At 37.1% G+C, this 22048-nt stretch overlaps 1 protein-coding gene across 5 annotated transcripts in view; it reads right to left on the reverse strand.

Annotated features, from left to right (window-relative positions):
- Nucleotides 1-1319: 1319 nt before the first annotated feature.
- The window catches only part of LOC124352955 (homeobox protein prospero-like), a 98953-nt gene continuing 78224 nt past the window's right edge, over nucleotides 1320-22048 (reverse strand). For 2 of the 5 annotated variants that reach the window (XM_046802701.1, XM_046802703.1), the window contains exons 4-6: nucleotides 20248-20555; nucleotides 9733-9892; nucleotides 1320-7400 (exon numbers count right to left, since the gene is read on the reverse strand). In XM_046802701.1, the coding sequence (XP_046658657.1) occupies nucleotides 7221-7400; nucleotides 9733-9892; nucleotides 20248-20555 (648 nt within the window). In that variant the 3' untranslated portion in view covers nucleotides 1320-7220. The remainder of the gene's footprint in view (nucleotides 7401-9732; nucleotides 9893-20247; nucleotides 20556-22048) is intronic. The other 3 variants (XM_046802706.1, XM_046802705.1, XM_046802704.1) reach the window with 3 other exon arrangements.

A 22048-nucleotide genomic window follows, 5' to 3' on the forward strand; every position in this document is an offset into this window, starting at 1 on the left:
GGTCCCATTGTAGTTAATAGCATTTATATACCTACATATTAGTATTGTTCTTGGGTTGGTTGAAGTCAATTGTTGTTAGAGAGTATTTTATTGATTGTTGCTTAGTTTATACTCTTTGTTGTTACTATTTGTGTATTTAAAATAATTATTTGTTGGAAATTATTTATATACATCTTGAAGCTATCTAGTAAAATATTGTTGTTAACTTATGTTGTAATTTGTACTTTTGTATGTACTAGTTGCTTGTTTGTACATTTGTGTAAATGGCACTGAACGTTGATAAATAAATAAATAAATAAATAAAAAGATAATGATATTATTTTCAAATTTTACACACTAGCTGATTGTACAAAGCTTTACTGTAGCATTGCAATGTATCATTCACCACAGCTTAGTGAATGTTATAAACATTGTTATAAACATAACAACAATGAAATTAACAATTTTCTCAAGCAATACTTAATCTTCCAAATATTTTTTAAGTATCTGTCACTTTGAATTCAAAAGAAAAATGCTCTAGTACAAACAGTGAGATTGTTGTGCTCGGACCTGCATACGGACATGTGTGGCCTCACGGTAAACCGAGCCGAGCCCGCACCGGACAATCGGCCGACTCACGTGTCGGGCACGGTGCGGTTATGTGTGTCCCAACCTTAAGAAGGAAGAAAAAGAGATTATATCATTAGTTTTTTCTTGAAAGGCATTTATATAATATGTGAACACTTGTTTTACCATTCTCTTACCACATAACAGTTTGGTTCCATCTTGATCTTCGTTGAATTTCATAACTTCATTTGCATACTTACATGTTAATCATATTATTAGAAAGCCAAAAGAACGCAATAGCAAGATTGTTTCAATTACAGTATTTGGAAAAATGTTACTATTCTGCAATAAGGCATTATGCTTTTTTCATAGCAATGTAACAAAATTAAAAATCATATCCAATTTACCAATGTTTTCAAGAATTTGATATATATTCACTTTATGAACAAATTGGTTCATTTTCAATTGAAATATTAATGAAATCCTATTTTTTTTAATTTATTGACACCACAGCAATTCATATTCAAATATTAAATAGTAATGCAATGCCCTGTGGTAGTTTTCTTGCATTTCATTATCAACATAAGCACTTTTATTCTTTATTCTGCAAATATGTTTCATAATGTGTTACACATTTGAAGTAACCTTGCACAATATTAAAATTACATATGATCCAAGAAAACAATTTAATTTGAAAATGTAATCATCATTTTTGTGATATCATATAAATGAAATTGTGTCATAGGAAGGTAGGGTTGAAATAACATAACCAATTTATGATTGTTTAGAATCATGTATTCCTACAATCCAAAGATGTGGCTAATATATACCAATAATGCATGCAAGACATAGCAAACTGTATGTGTTAAATACATGTAGTACAATGTTCTTAATATTATCACTAAAAACAAGTCGGAACAAAATGGAAACAATAAAAACCTTGTAATGACCAGAAAACAGAATAACCATTGGCGGAATAACAATCTTAATGAATAACTGGGGTTGTTTTGCGTTGTGGGTCTCAAACGTCAACAAATTGTGCTCTTGCCTCATTCCCCCGGCCTGTTTTGGTTATGTACGAATGGTCTATGTAGGGCCGTTATCAAATTTCTAAAAAAATCAATTTTTGTGGTTGAAGGCACTTTAGATCGGACGAAGTGGCCCCTTGTGTGTATTTTTGGAATGAATGGATTTCAAAAATCAAACTGGATTTCGTATCACAATTTTTACATCCTGTGAGATTCATGATTTTGAGTTGCCTTCATACTATTGCTGAACTGTAGTGTAATGTGTCCATTATAACGAGAAGATAACCAAATTTACAGGCTATTGCAGAGTTTGAGAACGGGCCGAGGGAATGAGACACGAGACACAATGTCCTTGCATCACTTAACAACTGGAAAACACAACAATAAAAGAGTCTTATACTCAGGAGTATACCCCCCAAGGCTACTCGGATGAACTAAACGGCAGGAATTATGTTCAGTGAAACAACTAAATACATGACACCAGAAATACGTCCGTGTAGCTTTGCTGAGGGGTAAGCCACTAACCCAACGATAACATCTATATTGAGTTGCGATAAAAAAATAAATTATTATTGTGTGTGTGCGCGCGTATTATATTACAAATACACAGTCTTATATGTCCTGTAACAAAAGCGAACTCTCCTATATCGTACGGTTCACTGTAACTTATTCTATCTGTAAAATATAAAATCTATTATGCTAGTTGCTTTGTACAGACCCCCGTGAGAGGGTTACGTATGTCTGGTGTGAAGCCTTGGGAGGTATCGTGTGCCTTAACGAGATAACGTAGGCCTGAGGGGGACCCAAAACGCAGACACGTACCAACAAGGTTACATATACTACATAGTCAACACTCAAAAATGAACTGACTATCTTAATTACGGACTAGAAGTATGCTGAACAAAATGTTGTTACGCTATGTTAACATGACTAATATAGCCCGAGTGGGGGCCATAACCTGTTATATATATCATTGTAATGGTGGATGGCTAAAAACTGAATACACTTACTGACTGGAAATGAAAACATCGATAATAGTAACAGAATATAATAATCATTCCAAAACACGTGAATTTTTGACTACAGCAAATCATTAACACTAAGTAGTTAAAAATTTCATTTTCGTCATATATAAGAAAATATAGAATTTAAGGCAGATTCTGGTTAAAAATTACACACAATTTTCACTTTTGGCTTAACGATACTTTTAATAGATAAGGCGCGAAGGTGCTTCTTTTAATAAGCTTGTACTCTTATGTGAACAGGGACCTTTTAGTCGTCATTTTTGATCAAGGGAATGTCCTAAACAGTGTGCCAAGATGTTGTGATGTCTCGGATCTGTAACTCAAACGGGAAAAGTGAGGACTAACCAAATCCGAAATGCGAGTGAGGACGAGATGAAGAAATAAAGAGGACTTATAAACGGGAGGAAACAAACATAAACAGCACCCTTTGTGTAGTTGGGAAATCCAAAAAATGTTGTGTGCAAACTAAACCTGGTAAACCGTTAAATCTGTGGTAACTGCCTGTAAATAAAAATAGATGTCAGAATTGCCATTGCTATGAACTGCACTAATAATAATTGTACTTAAAGTATCGATACAACAGAAACCATTGTGACAAAAACTGAACATTACAATCTTAGCAATGCCATCTTGAAAAAGAAAAGGGGGCTCAACACCCCTCCCGATTCGCTATACAACAATCATTAAGAATAAGAAACGGTTATACTACGGGGCAACAATTACATGGGAGTGGTTAACAATAAAACTAAGGTTATGGCAGAGGAACAAAACCATTCATGACACAGCTTCGTGGAATGGAAACTAAAACCGTATCTAGAAGTATTTTTATAAAATACAATAATTGTTACGTATATATGAGTGTGAGCCCATCCGTTGTTACTGCCTCACTTCTGAGAGGCAAAACGGCTAGACTTGTCGAGTTAGAGTAACGCATCCCGTCCACCCAGCTCTCTCTCTCACTCTCTGTCTGCTCCTCGACTTCTTTCGAAATCTTCAAAATGGACTTGACACTTGGGGAAAGCACCATTCAGAAAATATTTTGGTGTAAAGTCCATTCCAAATGGTTTCAAAGAGTCTGTTGTATTCAATTCATAGATTTTAAAAACTATTTTCAATATATCAGTTTGTAGAACAAATATATTTCAGGTTTCTGTTTCTTTCGGTATTTTCTTAATTGAACTAATAAAGAATAGGTTTTTAATTGAAACAGTATCCTTACTAAAGCAAAAGATATTACTTTCACGATTTTCCTCCATGGGAATTAGTATTTTATGGTTTCATACCTATCGATCAATTATTATCGGTCAGTATTAATATAACTTATTCTCTTTCTACTATTGTTACTATTTCTCTACTGTTCTTTCCATTGATTCATAGGTAATTAAAAAATTTTTCCATGTTGATATTAGGTTAGTATTAAGAACTACTTTGGAATATTATCTTAGTAGTAAATATACTTGCGTATAACACCAGAATATTTAAAATTAAGTTCCACAATTTTCTTTATTGTCTCATGTTTAGAGTTTATGAAAACTCCAAATCATGGAATCTCATTATCTTTTGTAATTTCCCATTTTTTACACTTTACTATTACAGTACATATACTTACCATCGTGCAAGTGAAATGATGTAACATTCAAGGTCCTATGCATCATTCTATTCTGTTTTGGTTTTCATTATTTTTTCTATTTATACTGGTTATCAAAATTGTTAATGGTATAATTTGTGTACCTTTAATTTATATATTGTTTATTTTTATACTTAGAAATGTAGCAACTGTTCAAAAATATTTGTTGCTCTACTAGGTTTCCTAGTTGTTTAGTTGAGCTTTTTTTGAATTTACGAGGATTCAACACTTTCACCCTTTTGAAGGGACAAACCATTAAATGAGCGCTTTTACAGATACTTAAAAACCTTACATTAAAAAGATTTTTGTTTCAGATGCTGAAAGAATTTATCTAAGCTGGGATTTTTAACCCATTTTTTTAACATGATAATTGTGTTTTGTGTAGTTGATGAAAACTGATACATATCAATATCACGTAAAACACATTCCTTTCCTTCCAAATAATGTTCACTGTTTTTTCTAAAATGAGTATACTTTGTTTTTAAAATTTTAAGCATTTAGAAGGAATACATTACCAAGTTGATTGCAATACAGGTTTGTTTTTTCAATAATCCAAAGAGTAAATAGTTTCAGAATAAATATCACATCATGTTAAAATCTCTCCTTTGATCCGTACTTGATGGGAAAATGCAAGTAATTGAAACTGGTAGCGAATTCCAAAATGCCCCACATTTCAAGGTCACATTCACCCAAGAAGTAAGGACGTCAAGAAGTGATGTCAGATGATGCTCATGCAGACGATGCGAGAGAGCTGCGAGGAGAGGACACTGAGCTGTGTGATCGCGGAGTGGCCAATAGGAGCTCGGTCTGTTGTTTTTGGCTTATCCTTAACTTAAAGGTCACTTTGGTTTCAATCTGTTATGGTACAAAAGTGTCTTTCAAGTGATCGCGACCATGGCCTCGAGGCTCCACGTCACTGTTACGGTGTATTGGGGTCTTCGAACTGCTGTATTGAGTTTACATTGATATTACCTATTTAATGTTGTTCAGGGCAAAATTAAAACTGTGGCGTACAGCGGATGTAGGTGGAGAGGCGAGGAGTATCGGGCGTCACAAGTCGGGGAACAAAAACTTTGACAAATCGAACCGAATTTAATTTTACCCTGAACCGTATAAATTATCGGGCATAGTGGAAAACTATACGAAGGTAATGGAGAAGAGCATCTGTAAACTGTATTCGCTGATTGTAGGGTAGGGAGTCCCTGGGTTCTGTAGCAAGGTGGTCCCGTGCCAGTCCAGTCTCTCACAGAACCGAAAGCACACACACTTCATCGTAGTATATTTATATATCATTAAATTACTTTGTCTTATATATATAAACACATATGCGTCATTTAAATATTAAATTCAATAATTTTTTATTCGCTAACTTCACTGTACAAAATGTTCACAATTTGACACTAAATCAAGGAGCATTCGTTTTAATTTGCGAAAATATCGAAAACCTTTCAATCAAGCTTCTACTCGTAAATTTTACATAAAAACGGGAGTTATTATCTTGTGGATTGCAGGTATCAAAACATCTTCCTTTCGATTTCATTCTCAGCAGTGTAAAACGTATCACAAACTGTCAAGAGGTTCGAGTTGGAGTCGATAGTATGGACTAAGCTAGTAACAACACGTATTGTACTGGAAACAATAGACAATGATAACACACAAAGAATCACTGGTATCGAATAAATGCATGTATTTGACTAGCAAAAACTCACCACTCCACTGATACAAATTATTGTTGATGTACGAAACTAAAATAACAATAAAACTATAATAAATAATAAAATTGATTTGCAATAAGTGAGATCACGTGAAATCAGAACTAAAGCAGTGCGAATGGTGAAAAATAAGGTGCGATAAGATATCGTAACTTAACATACATAAGAAATAAATATAAAATTATACAAAACAAAGAAAATTTCATATAAAAATTTTATTTTTGGTGGTATGTTATCACTATCAACTTTCTACTCCATTCATTTTGTACCAGATTATTGTCAATCCCAAATACACAAAATAAACTTTTTTATACAAATCTTTATACTACAATAATTTTAAAGCCATATTTATAAAAATTTATCTATATATATAAATAGGAACATACGACTTGGCAATTTTGATTCTATGGTATAATTTATATATTAATAATGTGATACAAAATGAATGCCTTTGTAAAAAATTGGCAGTGAACAGGTGTACTTTATACAAGTGGGCTCAAGAAACCGAAGACAGTTTCCGAACTGGACTAACAACGGTCAATATCTACTGCAGTTAACAAACAAATATTAAACAGTCTTTATTCTGTCTGGGACTAGGTCACACCGGGAATAGTGCCATACTTTGAGCCAGGTTTTCAACCAGCTCCAACGCCAACCTCGGTCAAAACAAAGCTGAAAACACATCCGACACAAAGGACGAGAATATTCCAAAAACACCACTTAACAAATAAATACGCTTAACTACATAAATTTTAAATTTAACTTAAAATTAAATAGATTTCTTTTCAACAGGTCCAAAGTAAAACTGCCAAAATTCGGCAATAGCTAGGACATAAATTAAAACAATATATTCCATAACTTTCCAAATGTCATATAAATTTTTAAAATAATATAATTATATTATAATTTTCTTTTTCTTAAAAAATAATAATTTATACAACGTAAATAATGTAACGTCCGGTGGAGAACAGTCCTCGGGGAAAGTGAGAGAGTCAACAATATCACTGAGCGCTCCATGTCTGAAGTCTTTCTGAGCGTTCACGTCTATTTGATAGACCACAATAGAGAACTTTGGCTCACCCCCGTAGTACTTCTCCAGACGACTCTATCTATGTACAAACAACCAAGAGGGGGTCGGGATATTCACAACACATATATACACGGCTTACTCACGCACTACACGAAACAGCTTACAGATTTATCCTGCCGGTAACAGGTTTTCGTTTTGTCTTAATGAAGAATTCGAGAAGGAAGAGAACTTGAGAGTAATGTCTTTGTCAGTTTATTCGAGCTGCTCCAGGAAGTTAGGAGACTTGAAGTACTCAGGTACTGGGTCGTCCATGCGGGAGATGATCTTGTAGATGGATTTCTTCCAGGACTGTTCGCTGTCCTTGCCTCCTTGGATAGCCTTGAAGAACTCCTTCAGCGTTTGTTCCACCACGTACCTGAAGTTCGGTGGAACCTGTGAAAACAACAAACGTTAGAGTACAGTCACCACAATCGTCCTCTCTTAAAAACCAAAGGGAAAATATGTGAAATAGGGATGTATGTAGTTACAAAGTTGAAACAAAATTAGAAAATGTAATAATCCTTGCTGGAGTCAATATTAAAAATGTTTTTAACACTTAGAGTGCTAATCCCGTAATTTTTACGGAACGGCGAAACTTCCGAAGAATGCTAATCCCGTAGTTTTACGTGGTTGTCATTTCAATTGGCATTATATTACATTGTCCGTATTTAAACGGGTTTTGCCTACTCTACAATGTTATTTGGGTTTTTAGTAACACAATTCACCGCTAGAAAGCGTCAGATGTATTGTATGAGCTTAATGACAAAGCAACTTCGGCCGCGTTGTTTACGTGCCGCTGACGTGACGTTCGTTGCAACCGGCAGTCGATGTCGCAATCATGGCTTCTCGCAGCTTGAACGACGTTGCGATCAGTGATGTATTAGATGAAGATAGTTTTATTGGTGTAGATAGTATTTTTGACGATTCTGACATTGATCCTGATTTAATGTAAGAAGATTAGACACATACTTCAGGTAAGAATAAGTAAGTCTATTTATCATATAAACATCAGTCTAAAAGTTTGGTTATGTTATTGTTTTCGTGAATCAAACTATAATTTGTATTATAATAAATTAACTTTATTCAACTAATATTTTATTCTTATGAATAAAATGAAAATATATTCATATTTTACATAGTATATTATTATGTTACAGATGCTGAAAACAGCGCTGACAGCGAAAGTGATGCCGACGCATCAATATGACGGCATAGTTTTTTTGTCAAAAAACTACAAAACATAAAAACATGATTTGTATTATTCAAGGGACAGTTTATATTTGTAAATGGGTCATTGTAAATAATTGTATACATGCTTAGTTTTAGTAAGTTAGATAAAAAAACTGTCTCAAAAAATAATTTTTTTTCCAAAAATATATGTTTTAAAAAAACATTTTTTATGTGTAGTTTTTTAAAAAACCACTAACAATCTCACGTTAAAAGAAAGACGAAAGTAAGCTGAATTAAGGCATGTAAGTATTTTTTTCATACCTTAAATACTTTTTTTTAAATAAATTTTTGAAAACCACCAAAAACGCCCAGCATTCTACAGAGTTACATGTCATTTAGGGCCAGCACTCAAAGTGTTAAAGATAATGTCTTTTTTTACTAAGATTGTTGACAAATACTTTAAAATTTGTTTCGTGGTTTTTTAAATTTAGCATGTATTTAGTGTTAAACCATAGAATCAGTTTAAAACTTATTATACCTTACTCAATAAACAAATAACGTGTTTTAAAAACTGCTGTATAACGTGATAAATGTGATGTTGTAAACAAAAACCAAAACCGATGTTATTCCTTTATAGAGGTAGAAACGGAAATAGATAACTGGAAATGTTGATAAAGCCTGCGTCTCCAGTTCTGACAAGTCTGCAGCCTAGATGAAACTGAGCTGCGATTTTAATTAACGAAATGAGCCTACATGTCGCGTAATCCAGAACACAGCTACTGGAGGCCAATAAACGAAGACTCAAAAGGTGAAATCTTAGTCTAATTATATAATGGAGAGAAATATGAAGAGAGCATGAGCACGGAGCAGGTAGAGAGAGAGCATGCACCTAACCCTTGTTCTGCACATCAAAGCCAAACCACGTTTACAAGCCCACCTCTCCCAAAGATGCATTAATTAAACAGTGCAATCACAGTGTTATGTGTTTGTTTATGCATTTTATATTTTTCCCTCTCATATAATTTCGATGTACAAATTAGCTTTGAATAAAAACACCTGGGGAAAATAGGCTCTCGCTATTTAAGTTGGATACGGTTCTGTGCATGTATAGTTGTTGTTTTGTTTTTTGTCAGGAATGTGGATGGCGGAAGGAGGGTAGACATACATATGTTAACTTTAATAAAACATTTAAAAGCTGAGGAGTTTAGTTGTTTAGTAATAAAGAATCTGTGAGTGAGAAATTGTTCTAACTTGTACTTGTGAAGGATACCATCGGAATTCAAGCATTTTAAAGCATTAAGAGAGGAATTTTCAAACCTATTTTAAAGCAATATCACAGAAGATATATTATATTTATGACAGTATTCTATAAGATTTCTCCTTTTCTAGACTTCAAGGCTCGTTCAGCACTGTACCTTGCACGTTTCCGTGCAAGAAACGGATAGCACACAAGTGGTAGCGAACTCGCGATGATATTTTTATCAATCACGTGATACAGACGATGGGTGCTGAACGGCCAAGAAAGCGAGAGAGGAGAGAGAAGAAAAGTGCGCACCTGAGGCCCCCATACCTCAATGTGGTTGTTCCTGTTATAGTGGAGGTTGAGCACCCTGTAGATCTCGCAGTCACCGCTCACGTGCAGGTCGTCAGCTGATTTGATCCCCTCGCTGACCGCCTGTCTCGCGTACTTCTCCATCTGAATGTAGTAAAACTCCCTGTAACACAAATAACACATTTTTATTACCACGAAATAACTCTCAGTTTCAAATTTGTTTTAATGGTTCATATGGCACATCAAATTTCTAAATTAATGTTACGAGTTAATTTGTAAAATTAATGTACATTTTTATTTATGAATAAACGCATGCAAAGATGATGTAGACAATTTACAAACACAACTGTATTGCAGGACTTGCGTTTTTTTTATTGAAGGCGTTAAAGTTACTACGTGTTTTTTCGATTCAGCGGAAATACGATTATAGAAACTATAACAAATAAAGTAGTAATACATTTAAAAAGTCCCAAGGCAATTGTAGAAACGAGAAATCATTAAAAACGTTCTAACGCAGTAATGAAATGGAAGAATTTATACCCCAGTGGAAGTGCTCTAATAAAACGGGGTTACGAAGACAATAACTGTGACAAGTACAGGAGTCTTGTCCCGTCTGTTCTTCTCAAGCGAGGCAGGGAGCTGCTAAATGAGCGGAATCGTCGAACCGAAGTCGTTACAACGAGTCGCAGCCCCGGCGGAGATTCTATGCGGCGTTGTTTCCGTTTCGCGCCAAACAAGCGAATGAACGTTCTTTTCACAGCGTCGCATTACACGGATGGCTAAGGAACGTCAAGACAAAAGTCGCGCTGTGAAAGACTCCGGAATAAAAACGCTAAACGCATTAGATGAACGGAAAGACGTGTTGAATATTGTGTAAAAAGCGCGGGACCGGTGAGAACAAGAACAAAACGAGTCAGAGCTGGAAAATATGGAGAAAAGGAAGCTTTCATACTCGCACGAGTCGGAGCAGTACGGGTGAGGGGGGGGGGAGCAACAACGGGAGTAGTCTACTAAAAGACGTCACAAAAAGCTCAGTTCCTCGTCACCTTTTTATTAGCGCAGACGGCGACGCCGTAGCGTTCAATGGGATATTGTACCAGTTGCCATTTGGCTGCGAGACGCCACCGGTGGAGGTGTTAACCGCGAATGCAAATCATTACACAGTGGGTGTCAAACGTCGGTTCGGGCACAATATAAGAGAGTCACGGTGGTTGGTTCCGTTCAGAGTCGCGGCCGCAGTCCTGGCCTTCCCGCTCATCCTGTGTACGTACTCACTTTTCACGAGCCACTGCTCTCTAAAGACTCGGTTAATTTGTAATTGGGAGTCGATTGTTTGAACGTGTAGCGGTTTCAGATTATGAAAAACGTATCATACCGAGTCGAGCTCAGTTACTATTATGTATCGTAAGCGGCTCGGAACAGGTTGTCAAGGACTATGTTCTCGGTTTTTGCTTAGGACGCCCTTTTGGATTCTTTACTCCCGAGATCTATGTTTTCTTTAAACTAACTTAACGACTTTACAAAGTTTTCGATTTTTCAAACGTACAATTCAGTATCAACAGACTTACACAAGCACATCTGGCTGTGCCCTTTTATTGACTATTATAAATGCTTATTGTGCACATTATTGAACCAATACAACACAAACGAGCTGGGAGTCGATATCTCGACCCTCCGGAACGAATAAGGGCCCTTATTACTCATTGACATATTTTGGTTCGCGAAACACATAAGGAGACGTTGCCATTTCCACCGTTACGAATTCAATGGCGGCCGAAGAAACGCCCTCGAAGTGAACATTTATCAAGTGTTCATTCAGGTTTCTAAACCGCGCTTGATTTGCGTTTTAAACCCGGATCACGTCTGCTCAAAGACTTTACTAATAAACCGCGGTTTCAATGGCGCAGTTTGAATTGAAAAGGCTGCGAACTTATTTTCGCGAATTATTCGAGCGGGCGGTATATAATAAACAGGCACTCGACTAGAGCTGTTCACACCTCCGAGGCAAAGACAAAAATGGCGCCCGCGGAGTCAGCCAATCATGTCGATTTGCGCGGGCACGGTCTTGGGCCGTGCTCGGCTGGAGATGTATACGCGATATCGGGCCCAATACCATTGATAACATTGTCTCGCGACACCTCTCTCAATGCTGGGCGTAATTGGCAGCGTGAACCTTGCAGTGCGACCTTACACCTTACCCGTAATTAGTAGGGAGCGCTCACCCGGCCGCCAATCATTGCCAATATATTAATTGGGCTTTTTCAATGGGGGAATTTAATTGACTGCGGAACCTCTTGAATAAACGCAATGATTTGGGATTTCGTTTTTAAATATTATTGAAATGAAATGCGGGTGTCTGCATACAGGGAAACCTGGTCGCAGAGGGCCACTGATTTAGTTGTACAGAGGGTTTATTAATTTATTGTTTTTACTTTAGTGTTTTTTTAATTTTATTATTGTTTAAAAAAAGGGTCCTTTTTACGCCAGAGGAAATTTAATAAGTTTTTAAAGCCTAAACCCATTAGCAACTTCCTATTGACCATTACGGGAATCGAACCCTTGACGTGTCGGTTTTAGAGCAGCAGCCCACCCTGCGGTGAATGTGCATGATGATCTACCAGAATAAATGTGCCTGCCGTCTAAACGTATTGATTTCTAACTGTCTAAACCATTTCAAAGTAGGGCTTTATTTATCCGAAGCAAACCCACTCTTTACGACAGCAAGATTAAACTAGTTCTAATCTGGGTGTTGCCCAAGGATGAGTAATTGGAGCGCAAATATTCTAAACTGAAATATTTAAACACCTCCAAATAATATAATATTTTCATACCAAATTTAGGTGAAAATTCCAACGTAAATTTCCTATTGTAGCCCTATTAAGCCCACTGTTTACGAAAGCAAGATTAAACTAGTCCTAATCTGGGAGTTCCCCAAGGGTAAGTACTTGGAGCGCAAATATTCTAAACTGAAATATTTAAACCTCCAAATAATATAATAATATTTCATTCCAAATTTAGGGGGTAGATTTGAAAGTAAATTTCTAATTATACAATTTATTGGGTTACAATTTCAATTAAATTTATTTGTATTTTAGACTTAGAGACAACAGCTCATAATAATTCCGTAACAATACATTATCAGTGTAGCTAAAATGCTAATTTGAATTTATTTGAAATCGCAGTCCCGACAATATTGCAGCGGCAAATCGTAACCTCAGTCGCCAGGTGTGAATAGCGATTGACTTCTTTGTCCCTATTTTAATTAGGTGGTCTATTAATACATTAGCCAATTGAACTATCCGGAGTTTTGCCGGGACCGCGAACGATATTCATTACCCGTGAACCGTGACGATGCTGCCACTGTGATGCTCCGATGCGACGCGATGCGTGCACGGCAAGCCTCCTTGTTGAAGAGATAATTAGCCCGACATCAGCCAATGACGCTCGCTATCTTATTAAAATCAAGTGTAAACAAAATGGTGAATGGAGAGAGGTCCTCGTGTGTTCAAGAAGGTGCGACACCGATTCGCTAATCAGCAGACTTATTGCCTATCGAGGGTCCTCCACCTGACGCCTCATGTGGCAACGCCAACACCGACACTAAATAATTACCCTTTTTCATAACCAACCGATGCGGAACAGCCGATTCAGGATTAGCCTACCTTGATGATGCCACTTTGTCAACGATGCTCATTCCAACCCTCCTTTCCCGCAAGATGGCGCCCGATTGTCTTCTCTGTGTTTCTGTTCACTCGGCTGTTGTATTTGTTCGTTAGGATTCGTTCCTTTATCGGTCTTAAGCCACTGTGAAAATCAACCCATCGACTTCGGGCACTTCGAATTTCTGACAGTGAATTGGCTGGATTTCGAGTTGCCGTGTGTTAATTAGAACTCGCTCTTTTCCAGTTGCGGCCGGGTGAGTTTTTCAAATCTTTTTACGTTCTTTATTAATTACGAGTCTCGTCATTGGAGTACAACCGAAGGAATAAGTGGGAAATCGCAATTTTGTATATTTTATCTAAGAAACAATATCCAAACAATATGTAACACAATTGAATTCTCTCCCATAAATCAAATCAACACGTTTTAAATATTCCCGACAGCACGTGAATTCCAAAATTCCCGAACTAATTCCACTCCCACAAAATGACAATTCGCTTCGCTTCAGCCACTTCAAACTTGAAACACTTCAGCCTGAGGAGCGCCGTGTAACAGGATGTAAGTGTTTTGAAAGATGTGCCTTTCAGAAACAAACGTGCCATTTGCAATTCACATGAAAGAACTCCTCATTGTTTCCGATTCGCTGTGGGTCGTCAATGGCATATTTGAATGTTGTTACACTTATCGGTGGTGAGCGCTGTTAAAAGATGGGGTTACTGGAGTTGTAAGTGAATAAAAGGCATCTGACGAGTCTGTTGAGTGCTTAAATATGATGAATTCTACGTCAGAGTAAATTTAGTGTTGGCCTTGAGATTAAAATTCGTGGAAAAACTTTTGGTTCTGCAGGACCAATCCTTTGTCTCCCGTCAAGGAAGCACCCAGCGGGAAAGTCCGCGAGCCGCCGACACCAAGGCTGTCAAGTAACGGGGCCAGAGAGGATCTCGAGTATGGGGGCAGTGTTCTTTCTGTGGGCGAAATGCGGGCCGTATCACCTGTGGGGAATATTAGTGACATCTTGCGTATGCCCTACTTGCGACATGCTGGCTGCCGATTTCCCTCCGGCCGTTGCGCTGTATTTGCCGATTACATAGCCCCGCGCAGTTGCGTATTCAGATACCAATTCTGGTAGGGGCATTGGTAAACTTACGCCAATTGTAGGAATTCTTTCCAAGACTTGCGCCATGGCTACGGCAGTCACTTTACTAACTTTACGGTCCTGAAGAAGACTCAAGTCAATACTTTCCAGCAACATTATACACAGTAATAACAAAATTGTATTAAACTACAGTATTCATTACAATAAATACAATTTTCCTCCACTCAGTATTTTTATATTAGTCTCAATAGTACATTTATCTCAACCATTAGTTTTAGTGGATAAACTCTCAAAAGTTTATCCACTACGATAAATAATTCACTTATCTCTTATTTATCAGATCTAATCACCTCTCAGTAGACTGTTTATATTAATAAAAACAATCTATGTCCTCAACAAAAGTAAACACATTAATGTTAACAGATAACGGAATTTATTGTTATACTTTACTATGAGAATAGTTACTTTATAATGTTTTATACTTATCAGATTTAATCAACTACCGATAATTTTGGTTTAAACTAAATATTCCATTTATATATCTTATTTCGATTTTATCGACTCTCAAAAGCTGATATACTAATCTAAATGGTCCATTTATCTATGAACTACCAAAAAGGGTACTTTTAATATATTTATATTTTAACCTTCCACATACAATTTTAAATTAATTGAAAGTTAAATTATGGATTTAATAATTGTATCTATATTTTAAAATTATAATTTACTGGATTGTAAGAACAATTTTCGAAACATACCCTTATATTATCGCTTTGAAGTTGCCGTCAATCAAACTGACGACAAATCTTACATGAAGAAGTCTACTTACACTAAACAGATTATAACGCTATAAGGCTTAAAGGATCTTACTACTATTCATGCTGTTAGTACAGGGTCCTAAATTTACTGTTCATTGTAATAATTAAATTTGAAAAAAATTATTCAAATTCTCAATAAATTTACAGCGTGTTGTACGCTGATCAGTTCGATTATGCTGTTGTAACTAGAGCTGTGACTGTTCTAAAACTGTATCTCATTTTACCTACTCTAATCTAATCTAAACGTATACAACTTTTGTGCCCGATACTTAAATGCGATGGTATTCCATGAATATAATATTCTAAACATTATATAGCAATTACGATTTAAATCCGTACTAATTCCAATATATTTAATTCAATATCTACAATAAATATTATTTTTACATATTAAATAGAGTATTTTAAAGTGATGCAATTATTTAAATAATACATTTTAAAATTGGAAATGGGAAGTTTGTTTGAATTAAAAGTTTGATGAGCTTATTTGAAAGTTGAGAGTAAAGGTTTACTATAAGCGTGATAAGCAACCAGCCTTATTTATTCTCCAAAAATATTTTTTCAGAGACTCCACGTGGTCTCTGGTTAATAACTGAGAAGGCTAACATTTCTACCGTCGGCATGTTACAGTCTGAGCGCTACATGGAAGTTCAGCATTGCCATAGTGTTACAACACAAAATAGCCTTAGTGCCGTTCGTCTTCCACTCAGGAGAACCATAATAAATGCCCCCAATTAAAATTCTGGAAATAAAAAAGGCGTTTTTGAATATAATTTCTAAATTAAACTAGAATTTCTATAATAAAGTGAATAACTGAAGTCACAGAGAGTTCGAAATAGTCAACATTATTTAGATGATACGAGGATTTCGGAATATTCAAAACAGCATCTGTCACCTATTCAATCAGTCCTTTTGAGGCGTAACCAAAGTTGTGCCTTAAAATCCCAAACCAACTGAATCCCTGGAGTGCAAAACAAATACACGGCTACTGTATGTAGACCTCGTCCAAGCAATGCAACCTAGATGGAGATAAAGCGTGATGAATAGCTGAAGGGACTTTAAATGCAAACAAAGGTCGCCCGTCATCACGTCATCCGTGCGCGAGTACGCGATGATTCAAACGAAACTGACATCAGCAGTTGGACAAGTGCATCTGCTTTGTTGGACGCGGATGACCACCACATCGTCCAGTGAACACTCTTAATGCTGCATTTACAGTCAGGGGAGGGCCATGTGAACCCGCCCGGATGATTTGATGGAAGAGTATCAATTGGGGAAACGGCCGGTCAAAGGCACATTTAATTGCAGCCGGTCAAACAGATAAAACGGAAAACAAACAGGCTTACCGCCAACATCCGCGGAACTATTTTATTCGCCGGTCGTGTTTGACGGGCTTTGATTATTTGCATGTACGGTACGTTATTACCGCACTAACTCGAGTGTGGAGTGGGAGTTGAGTGCCCAGAGTAAGAAAGTTTTGTCCGGATCAGTTATGCGAACCCATATTTTTTCTGTGGCTAGGAAAGTGCTTTAATATAAATATAAAGGCCGTGTAGAAAATAATTATAAACCAAACCCTGTTTAGCGCGGGTCACCTCCAAAATTGCAGTGTTTCTTAAACGTAATATTGTACGTTTCTTAACATATGTCCCTGATTCCAGGATAATGTGACAGGATCTGTTCGAGACGTACTTGGGAACAATATGCACTGAGAGAAATTTTAATAAAGCTTTCAGCCTTGGAACTTAACATTTTAATGTTTTTCAAAATCATGCTAAATCCATTAAACTGTTTACTGTACTGTACGTCGAGTGTTATAAGGAAGGACTACACGCATCGATGACCAACTTCATTGTACATTTACGATTTAATTAATTCTAAACACAGCCATGTTTCTAATATCGATTTTAACCGTTTTCAGTTTTTATGCGACTTTTGAAACTGATGTAGATGAAACGGTGTTTTGGTTGGTTTACTGAAATAATGTGCAATTATGTATTTTCTGGCGTGTTTGGTGCGAAGACTTAGTCGAACGCAGGAGATCGAATGCGAATTCTAACTAAAGATTAAAATTAAAACTAAACATATTTGTATAATTCATGAGGTAAACTTATTGGAAACACAAAACCTTTAAAGGGCTTTGAAAATACTAAGCTTTTTCAAATATTTGAAAGAAAATTCATTTTAAAGATAGTTTTATGTGTTATATAATGATTTATATTATTATTCTCCCTTCGTTCACAGAAGCATGGTTTTCCCAGTTTGAATCGGAAAACAGCTGATTCAGTGGAACGCTATATCAGCTGATAGAGAAATGCACTTGTTCACCACATCAAACTCACTTAGATGGACGAAATGGACGGAAAAGCCGCCAACTGACTCGCCCGGGCAAAGCGCAATCTCATCGATTCGCTCGGCTGGAATTGCCAACTGTACAGATGCTTCATTAAAAATGACTCAATTACTACGGTCTTCGCCCTAATTAGAAGCCGTGTCAAACCTGACATGACGTATCCCTCACAGTGGCACAGCTTCTCTCTCTCTCTCTCTTGCAAGCATGTTGCCTTTCTGCAATACCTTATGTACTGGTGCATTTGCCCTGTAGTGCCAGCGCGTAATTCCCTTTGAATCATGCGTGTGTGAAGATTGTATATTTCGCTGCGTTGGAAACTCTCGCCAAAATTTCATGCACCATTTTGCTTGTTTTAGTTCACGGTGAAAAACCGATGAAATACTTCTAATCCCAAAACATGTCAATGCAAATTTTAAATTTGGAAGGTATTTATTTAGTTTACGATGGTAAAAGTAAATAAAGGGTCCAGAAAACTTTCAGATAGAACACAGAAAGAGAAGATAGAAATGTAACAAATGTTTATAGCACAGTTTTCTTTCAATTAAAGTGTTGGCTTTCAGTTTAATACTGACCTACTCTTCATACATTAAGGTGTTCTGTTACTGGGTGACCATTTTTGACAATGGAGAAGCATCAATACGTTGCGTCATCATGAAGAAGTTTGTTTATTCCTTTTCCTGCCGTCTCAGTCATTTAAACGAGAAGAGACGAGGTGTTGTCTGACACACATCGAGATATTCTATTAAAAGTTGCCAACTTGGGCTGCGGCGGAGGTGTGGTGTGCGTCACGCCATCGTTGCCCGAGGACCCGGTCTTCGATTGGGCATCGGCCGCTCGGAAATAGACGAGGGCGGGACTTGGTAATAGACTTTGCCAACACCTGCCGGATTCTTAACCCCTTGTTAAACTGGATCACGCGCGAGTCGTGTGGATCGATCAGGTTATCGGGCGGCTCATCGGTACAACCCGCACGAGCCGCCTAGATTTCGTTGACAATGCGGACAAAGACACACGCATCCGTAATGGGTCGCCTCTCAGTAATTATGGAACCAATTAACCCCTCTGGCGTTCTTTATTCCGAAAAGGTGCAAGAAGGAGATTAAATAAAAATAATTCCACTGCACCTCGTTCGCGCGTTAGATTAATTTTCGGACCCTTCCGAGTCCGTATATTGGCAACGAACGCGGATTTTCATTCGGAAACCGATATAACTTGGCGATCCCTCGGCGTCAGTGACCCGAAGTCAATAACCAATATGTTTATTGTGGCAGGACCTGAAGCAAAAGTAATATTTGAGGTTGGTCAGCTCGGCGCGCGCGGTGCACTCTCTATTTTAATTAGCGACTCTCTGTCTCTCTCTCTCTCTCTGTTTCTATCTCTGCCTGTCTGTCTCACGAGGCAGGGATGTCAGTGGGTCGCCCCGAGCCAACATGTCACCGCCGAGTCACAAAGGATGTACTGCGCGCTTTGGGATGCAGTTTACCCCCGTTCGATGTGCCGTTTTTATTTAACTTTTAGAGCTCCGCGACCCGCAGAGCCCGTCGCCATGGTTACGCTCAACTATATGGATGTTCGAGCCTTCCTACGACATTTAATAAAACTGTCGCTACCCCCTCACCGGCAACACACGCGGAACGACCGTGTAGGCCTGGAGTCGTACAGATGCACCCCTCCAGGCTCCAGTGCTGCAGCACGTTCTCCTCTCTACTAGCCTCGACACTACACGCTCACGCTGCACTCGTAGTACAGTTCTTGCTTTTTATCGAGCTGGTGTGCGACAAGGCCTTACCCGTTATTCAGCAACTGTCGAAACTGCATGAACTGAAACACGGGAGTTCACCTTATGCACGCTGCGGTAGCTTTTACTACCACCAGGCACACCCTATTGTGCAGATCCGCCCCAACCGAGGGTGGGCAGGTACATGAGGCATACCACCATATAGTAAAAAAAGATTATTTAAACATTTAATTAAATTAAACATTAAAACTACCATTATAACTGTCCACCAAATCTAAATTACTGCAGGCTGGATCGATTTATTGAGATCGAACTCGCAAAAAATTATTACATGGAAAACTCACGCCAAGGGCGCAAAAAGCCACAAAGTGACTTTTAAAAATTAAACGCGGTTGAAGTGATATTCATCACATTGACATGTTCCACAAATATTTATATTTAATTAAGTGTTGCACAAACCGTGAATTAAAATGACCAGAAGGTGTAGCAGAGGCATCATGGTGTTCTTGAAATATATTTTACAAGCAGTAGCTCAATAAATTGTAAAGGATTTTAGTTTTTGTTTGTAAACTGTACCTTGAGGTAAATTACTTACATTAACAAGGATATCTGTCTATTTGTTGGTACATTATTTTTTATTAAACCGTTGAAATTAAAATGATTAGTGGATTCTGTAGGCTACATTCTTTGTACTCGTGGTTTATTTTTTTAATTTATCAATGACAGAATTAATTTAGATATAAACCAAAAATTATTGCAAAATCTTGAAAAAAGGAATTGCATGAAAGGCAAATAGCTAGTTTTGAACTGTACTAATCTATATTCTTAGATTCAATATGGACGTATGACTTACCTGAAGTTAGAGAACCATTTGACCAGCTGGGCCGTGTTGTTCTTGTTGAACTTGATGTCTGGGAAGTACATCTTGAGGACGGCGGAACTGGGATACCGCACCCAGAAGAACATCAACTTAGCCTTCCGCAGATGCATCGGAGTCAGGGTTGACGAGTGGAGCTCAGTTAAGGAGTCTTTAGGCAAACAGGAAGCGGAGTCATTTGCGTTTGCGACATATCCTAGCTTTTGTAGATAGGCTAAACTAGAAGCTTCGTATGTGAGTCCGTAACTCAGGGTCATAGGATAGCCCCCGTTCCTGGGCGAATCGTGGCGAATGGGTTAAGGAGTTATCGGTCAACTTGAAATTTACATACAGAACCATCAGAGAATTCTCCACCACCATCACCACAAGTGCAAGCAATTAGTACTTTGTGCAAAATTTACTAAATTTTCAATTGAAACTCTAATTTTTATTGTGAATTAAGGCTAAGAACGTTTCTTCCCTCTATGTGATAATCAATTTTTAATGTACATAGGTTATGCTTAGGAACGGTACCCTACAATTAACCAAGCCGCGCTTATTGAATAAACATTATAGTAATAGTCTACATATATTTAGAACTCATGCATTAAAAAGGTGTATTGAATGTCTTTAGAACTAGTTAAATTTATTTCGATATTCAATATAAACGATTATTATTTAGTGTGAACTGAATGAATACCTACTATATTGTCTGTGACAGTCTTTAACCTTAACAATCTCCTAAATTGATCACTGAAACGCTTTAATATTCCTGAATGTGTTTTTAAACAAGCTATAAAATGTATTACATTTCCTTTGATGACAGTTAACGTCAAGACCAGAACAAACAGGTAAAGGTGCGCAATGAAAGGAAGGAATCATCCCAGAACGACAGTGTAGAGAATGACACGCGAGAAAGGTGTCGACATGGGACACCAACAATCCGTAATCAATAAGAGAATCAGACAAGGAAACCAAATCCATTTAAACAAGAGGTCGGACGCCAGGGTCTTCAATAAAATACTTGGCAGAGATCCCAAGACTGTACGGCTTCTAGTACGGTAGGTAACACGCGACGCGCAGAAAACTACCGCCCAATCAAACTATCACCTTACTTTTGGAAAAAAAAACAAATTACATAAAACTGATTGACCGGAGCGAGCTTACAGCAAGATTTTACACCCTTTAAAATTGTTATAATTTTAATGTATTGTTTATTAAGTTGGCAATTCAAATTAAATATTATTTAGGCAAAATTCATCTTACACAAAACAGTTTTTCTTACTTGCAATATTATTTACGATCGCGAAACTTTCTTAATAAGTGATTGATTTTGTATAGGTTTAAAACTCGGTTGAGAAATAAAGCGACTTTTAGGATAAATTAACGTGACTAGCTTCGCGTGGACTAAAGAAAACCTTACGCTATCTATATTAAACAATCGGATTTACTTGTTAGTTTATCGGTAAGGCTTCTGCGGATCCTTGGGAGGGCGGGGAAACCTCTGTGTTTGCGTTAACCAATTGGATTAGGATAAGATGGGTTATCCAAACCTTACAACAACACTGTAGCCATCTACTTCGAGCTTCGCGTACGTTAGTGAGAGGTTTTTTCACAACAAATTGTTCAATTTAACTTTTATCTAGTAACCACTGTGCCGTTATGCTTTACCTCGAATTGTAATATTAATTACGACTGAATTGAATATCATTTAAACGATTAATATTTAAATTAATTTAGATAGTATATTTAACTTCATAAAATGAAGTAGCCTAATTTGACAATAAGTAACTTTTAT

Source organism: Homalodisca vitripennis, chromosome 1 (genome assembly GCF_021130785.1).
Source record: "Homalodisca vitripennis isolate AUS2020 chromosome 1, UT_GWSS_2.1, whole genome shotgun sequence".
NCBI classification, from domain to species: Eukaryota; Metazoa; Arthropoda; class Insecta; order Hemiptera; family Cicadellidae; genus Homalodisca; species Homalodisca vitripennis.